Source organism: Saccostrea cucullata, unplaced genomic scaffold (genome assembly GCF_032062105.1).
Source record: "Saccostrea cucullata isolate Sc308-1 unplaced genomic scaffold, CSIRO_AGI_Scuc_v1 ctg1886, whole genome shotgun sequence".
In the NCBI taxonomy this organism is placed as follows: domain Eukaryota; kingdom Metazoa; phylum Mollusca; class Bivalvia; order Ostreida; family Ostreidae; genus Saccostrea; species Saccostrea cuccullata.
In genome coordinates, this window is record NW_026920867.1 from 170,701 (window position 1) to 177,500 (window position 6,800).

Here is a 6,800-nt window from a genome sequence, read left to right on the forward strand (position 1 = left end):
ACTTCGCATTAGCTGACGTGTGAACGCAATTTAATTCGCATTAATTTGATTCGCATTAGTTTACTTCGCATTAATTTACTGCGAATTAAACTCGTCGTGTGAACAGGGCATTAAATACCTTGATAAAGCTATATAGCTTTATCAAGCTATATACCTTCATCGGAGTATTGTGCTGGACCTGTCCATTGTTTTCAGTTCTCCTATTTAACATAGGCCAGAAGTATTGTGCTGGACCTGTCCATTGTTTTCAGTTCTCCTATTTAACATAGGCCAGAAGAGATTTAAAAAAAAACATCATAATAATCAGAATTCTACAAAAATTAAAGATCTCATTCTAGCATATTATAAAGGCTTAAAATTATATTTAAAAAAATCAATGTTATTACTCAATTAGGTCATACAAGTAGACCATATGTAACATGTACAACATTGTGTACATCCTGTATTCATGTACATGTATCTACAAGCTAAAAATTTTGAAAATCCAAATAATTCCTACTGAGTGCATGAAAATACAGATTACTATTGTAATAGAGTAGTAAATAAAAGTTTGATTTTAACAGGAAAGGGAGAAAACAATAAGGACAACACCAGGATATGACTACAATGTCACCCAAGGCTAAGGTAGAATGGGATACGTTCATGTACTTATGACGTACTTTTGTTCGAAGTATTGTTTTGATTTGGTTGAGTGCCTTTTTAAGAGTCAAAATTTGTACAGACACCGTTTAAAAGAACTCTCTTATATTGGAGATAAGAAAAACTCTTAAAAAGATCATAATCTCAACAATGTTTGAAGAAAGGCGTATAATCGAGCTGAAAAAAGCTTTAAAACGATGTAGATGAAAAATGTGCAAACAAAGGGGACCGACGTGAAAGGTGTAAACACAGAAAAAATGTTGCAAATACGCGACGAAAACGGGAAGTTTTTTGCGGAGCCAAGACACGACGAAGAAGTACAGCATGGTAATATTCATCTAGATCATGCATATACGTCAGGTATACAATTTATGTTATATTTTCCAATGTATTGCAATGTTGGAGATCACGAACAAAGACGAAATCGTTGATAAAACCGAGATGCACACATATTAATGCGACATATATAAAAGTTATGTTTAGCATGCCTATAAGTGCAATAATATTATATAGCTACTTCAATTATTTAACAGGTAGTGCTACAGCCTGTTCACAAATGAGAGGCATGGGTGATTATCCATCTGATAGAGAGACACTCTCTGAGTCTGAATCTGATTCTGATACAACATCTGCCTTCGAATCTGACAATGAAAGTGATTTATTGGATGACAATGCCGATGAATCCGTCCCAGGAATACCCCTTTTTGGCAGACACATAGTGGAGTTGCAAGTGTTGGGCAATCAACTGAAGAAAGGGTGCATCATGTGTGGAGAGAAATTGCAACTTTCATCATGTATTGGAGAAGGAAGATATGGATTAGGTAATGTGAAATAAAATAAAGAGTGACATTTTCAATATCATGACATTAAAATTAGCTGCAGATCTGAAGCTCTCTGAAAAAATATATATTGATAGACCGGAGAACCACAGTGCCACCCATTGAAAAAACTGTATATTTATTATGCACAAAAAAGTGCATGTGCTCGCTTCTCGATTTATTTCACTGTGTTTTTTGTGCGCAATAAATATCATATATTTTTCGGAGAGCTACAGATCTGCAGCTACATTAAAATACATTAATTTGTCGAAATACTTATTTTCTTCTTATTATGAGTAGGCAGTATGCTTCACATCAAGTGTCTTGCTTGCCAAAAATTGAATAAAATTCCAACTGGAAAGAGACGTCAAAATGGAGTATGGGATATAAACTCAAAACTGGGAGCTGGTAATTACATTATGTATATTAATATTTTTTATGGATACAGCAGACCTGTTTACTCTTACGATTTCGCCGTATTTTTTACGGATTTATAATCCAAAATACGTCTCACGTTTTGCTGTTATGAAAATACAGAAATACGTTTGTTTGGGATATATAGCAGTTAGTTTTCATTATGATCTGTTGAAATATGGCTGATAGAATGTCGACTTCGCTGAAATCAACAACAATCATTGACAGTCAATCGTTATGATCTGGTCGCTCACGTGGCGCATTGGTTAGAGTGCCTGCGCAGTAAGGACTTGCTCCTTACGTTGAGGGTTCGAATCCTACTTGTTCGACCTGGATACCGGTCCTTCAGATTAGACCATATCATCCGCAGTAGGTGCTAGCACAAAACAGACCCTTCCCTGCTTGATGGCCTTAAGTGCTGCGTTATGGACAAAATTTGCAGCTCTCCACCGGCAGGTGGTTAAAAAAATCTTGAGAAAGTCATTATACAATCAATCAATCATCGTTTTGATCTGTCTCAGTTTCACGCCTTTTACATGTTATCTCAATAAAAAAAAGATTTCAAGCACATTAGTGATTTCGAGTTGTTAAACATGTTGTAGTTTAAAATGACAAAGAACATGTTATTTAACCAGCATGTTTTAGTTATCAAAAAGCAGTTGTTTTCTATTTATATACGTAAAACCAATGGAAAACGAAATCTTACTGGCAAATGTTAAATCTCACGGACAAATCTTAGATCAAAAATACTGAGAGATGACGATAAGGGTAAACAGGTCTGATACAGATATAACTCTATTTGAATATGAGGAAATATATTTTAAGATATTATAATAAAATGTGCCCAATGTGTGAACACTATATAACAGAAAAATATTTTTTGAAAATTTAATGAAAATAAAAAATGCCAATTCATGTCACAATAAATCACCTTTAATATAGTTTGTAATAATTGAAATTTGTAACATTTACATTTCATCAGCTGTTTTATATACATGTACTGGAACTGGAGAAACAACAGTGAACAGATTTTTGGCAGCACAGAACTTACCCAATGTTGACCATAAAACATTAAAGAAGAGAGAGAGAGAGGCTGGTGCAGCATTTGAGGAAATAGCAGAATTGACATGTCAGGAAGCCATTAAAAAAGAGAAAGACGGGTACTTGAAATAAATTTCTTATATTGAGAACCGAAAGAAATGTCTGTCATGTGTAATTACATGTATATACAATATACATTTGTATATACAATTATCAATATACATATATATTTCCATTTGTAATTTGTAGCTGTAAAGAAGAAGTGTTTCATATGATGCTTAACCAGGCAAACACTGGGAAGTGCAAGAAACTATGCCAGCTTATCAGGTATGTCCAAATAATTTAATCTTAGGTGTAATACATCATTAGATTGGGTAAATTTTTTTATCCATTTTGTATGACATAATTTGCCTACAAAACAATGAGTTAAGTCAAAAATGAAATTTGATCAATGTATTTGTAAAATCAATCATAGCACATCTTTTCTATGAATTGAAGGACATGGAAGTATGATTGGTGCAACCACAGGGAAGGTTCTCGCATATGCTGTCCGATGCAAGAAATGTAAACAGTGTGACCAGGATATCAGCAATGACACAACCAGCAGTCACGATTGTAGAAAAAATTGGTCTGGATCATCCAAGTCCATGGAGCCTGACATGGCTGTAGAAATGTTACATAATTTGAAGGAAAAGGGTTTCATGTTAAAAACCTACTTATGGATAATGGCACGACAACAATATCCAAGGCGCGTTCACCTTTTGATCCATATCAATAAATTTTCAGACTTTAAGAGCCAAACTCTGTAATGATTTGTAATTTTATATAGGAGCTGTGGCACGAATAGTCTCAGAATTTCTCTAAACTCTCTATGATAAAAGTCATTGATACCCTAAACTGAAATCAGGCAAAAATTGGTTGCTATGCTTTATACATTAGTTACCATGGCAACATGTCTTAAAGTTCGAAAAATGGCATATTTTAACATGTCTAGAGCCCCATAGTTAACATTTGCGGCAAAGCAAACAATTGGCAATGACTGTTTCCAAAAGTTGAAGGTCAGATGTCTCAAATGCATAATAAACATGTTTGGTAAATCAACTATTACATACGTTACTATGGTAACAAAGTATTCAAAAGTAAAAAAAAAAATTTCATTGAAGTTTATAAATTCATACACGTAAAAATAAAAAACAATTATAGGATGAAATGTGACCAAATAATAGAAAAAAGAGCCTTGAAACATATACCAAGAACAAAATATGATATTTCATATTGGTTGGCAATGGTTGCCAAGGTTTTTATACCATATAGAGCCTTCAAAGTAACACTCTGTATTTTTAAATCTGATCCTATCTTTTAAAAAAGCACATTTCCCCATAACTAATGATCAATTTTTAAAGATGTTGGTGTGCTCCTAGTTTTCCCATTTGAAAAAATTCAGATTAGATTCTTTAAATAGAGAGTTGCTATGGAAATAAGCAGAAAATATATGCTTAAAAACCTGAAAAATATTTTCTTTCCTTGGATACGTACCCTTAAATGTAGATTCCCAAAACTTTTATGATTGATATTTATTAACAGCTAACCTGACTTTTAATTTTGACTATCATCCAATCTCTAAGTGGATGCAAGAAGTTGGCACACAGGGTTTAATATTGATATAAAGTTCACAAAATCGAACATTTTCCCTTCTTGGTAACCATAGCAACAGTGTTGTATTCTTCATCAAATTTTATCAATATATGATATTCAACTTCAGTTCTAACAGATAAGTACTATTCAAGCTGAGTCCTTTAATTTGTTCCTTGATTATATGGCAATTTAATTCTTAATGCAGCGAAAAATAATTCACTTTTAAGCACTGGTATTTTGTTTCCATGGTAACACTGCAAAGTAGCAATTATACCCAATTTTTCTCATGTATTTGGTGATGCAAGGTCCTAAGGATGCATATTTGCCAGTCTTGAATTTTCATGTTTTTCCTCAAGAAAGTAGCATTAACCCAATCTTAGTTACTGGTTTTGCATGGTTACACTGTGTTTCCATGGCAACCATAAAAGTTATTTATAGAATGATATTGCTTACACTTATATACTTAAGGTCAAACATTTTCATTATTTTTCTTAAGTCGTTGATTGAGTTTGAGCATGTAACACCTACCATTAGTGAATACGGAGTGTTTTTCAGCATTTTAAATGTATTCCAAATGTACCCTTGGTTACCACTTACTTAGAGATATATTCTAAACAGTTTCTTTACAGTATAAGTGACATCAAGGTGTCATGTTTTTGTGAGAATGGTTTGTTTGCTTTTTCTAGTTTTTATTAAGCCACAGTCAAGATTTAAAGTGGCTGAAAATCTCGATTTTTCAAATTTTCCGGCTGTTGCCATAGCAACCAAGACACTTAGCAACGAAATTTTGTTTGATATTTGTTTCTGGTGTCAAGTACTATGCATGGGTGAAGTTTCATCAAAATCGGTGACCATGCGTGGCAACGAAGTTCAAGTGGTTACAGAGAATGGCTATTAATCACACAAAGAAGAACTTCACTAATAAGTTGTATCAACTCAAAAAAGAAAAAAAGTATGCCTTACTGGGTCCTAAAGCTATCAAACATTTGACAAAATGTTTTGCCTATGTTGTAAAATCTATTACCCCACCTCTGTTGATTTTTCCGTGAAATCCTGGCTTACGATTGGTTGAAGTCTGTCACGTGAAAGCGGTGGATTACTTATACCCGGTCAGTTGTAAATCCATACCCGGTCAGTAAATCTATACCCGGTCGATGTATTACGTCACAAACACAAACGTGACGTCATAATAGGCACAGTATAAGCGCGATGAAGCATTTAGCAGAGAAAACCATTTATAAACTACAGATAAAACGTAAATGTTTCATCGGTGGGGTAAATTCGTTACATAGTCATTTAGTGACAGGGTATGGGATGATACCTGGTTAGTAAATTTCATACCTGACTCGGCTCCGCCTCGCCAGGTATGAAATTTACTAACCAGGTATCATCCCATACCCTGTCACTAAAAGACTATGTAACTAATAATACAGATCCTGTACAGTTGAAGAAAAACTTGGATTCAATCCCATGTCATGTGTTTGGTGATCATTCTGATTGTGGTGAATGGTGCAAGTATAAAGAAAACCCAGAAGAATACCGTCCAAAGAATCTACCATACAGTCGGTACCTAACTGGTGATGAATTACTCCAAGACCTAAAACATGTATTTGGAACATTCTCAAAAATGTGTGACAAACTTGTGAACATTGGAAGCACCCAGAACAATGAGAGTTTCAACAGGACTGTGGCCTCGAAAAATCCAAAATCTCATTTTTATGGTGGTTCAGAAAGTACAGATTTCAGGGTGTCTTCAGCTGTAGCCCAGATAAATGATGGAGCAGGTTTTATATCAGAAGGTATGTTGTTTATTTTGATTAAGTATACAAGTAAAAATTAAAATTTTTTGCATATATTGAGTTATATTTGTGTCACAGGTGGTGAAAAGTCAAGTCTCAACCGGGACTCGAACCCAGGGCCTCTGGCGTACCGTGCCAGCGCTCTAACCAACTGAGCTATTGAGACCCGATATATTGACTGACTTTCACGCACCTGTGAACCCGGTGACATATTCCCCCTCTTTGTAGAAATTCGTCCTCGAATTCTACGAGTTAAGGAAATGCTGTGAGGCATGTTCCAAGGAAATAGTGGGTTTTGTACGTTGGGCGCCAAATGTCACAGGTGGTGAAAAGTCAAGTCTCAACCGGGACTCGAACCCAGGGCCTCTGGCGTAACGTGCCAGCGCTCTAACCAACTGAGCTATTGAGACCCGATATATTGACTGACTTTCACGCACCTGTGAACCCGGTGACA

The 6,800-nt window shown here is 35.0% G+C and overlaps 1 protein-coding gene and 2 non-coding genes across 3 annotated transcripts; 1 reads left to right on the plus strand and 2 right to left on the minus strand.

Moving 5' to 3' along the window:
* The first annotated feature begins 856 nt into the window (after positions 1–856).
* Positions 857–2,077, plus strand: LOC134258539 (uncharacterized). Its single transcript, XM_062741099.1, has 4 exons — positions 857–999; positions 1,173–1,460; positions 1,758–1,865; positions 2,061–2,077. Exons 1-4 carry the CDS (start codon positions 897–899, stop codon positions 2,075–2,077), a joined length of 516 nt encoding a protein of 171 aa, XP_062597083.1. The 5' UTR covers positions 857–896.
* A 4,361-nt stretch (positions 2,078–6,438) lies between these two features.
* Trnat-ggu (transfer RNA threonine (anticodon GGU)) lies at positions 6,439–6,512 on the minus strand. Its single transcript has one exon. It is a non-coding gene; the product is annotated as a tRNA-Thr (tRNA).
* A 170-nt stretch (positions 6,513–6,682) lies between these two features.
* Trnan-guu (transfer RNA asparagine (anticodon GUU)) lies at positions 6,683–6,756 on the minus strand. The gene has a single exon. It is a non-coding gene; the product is annotated as a tRNA-Asn (tRNA).
* Positions 6,757–6,800: the final 44 nt, after the last annotated feature.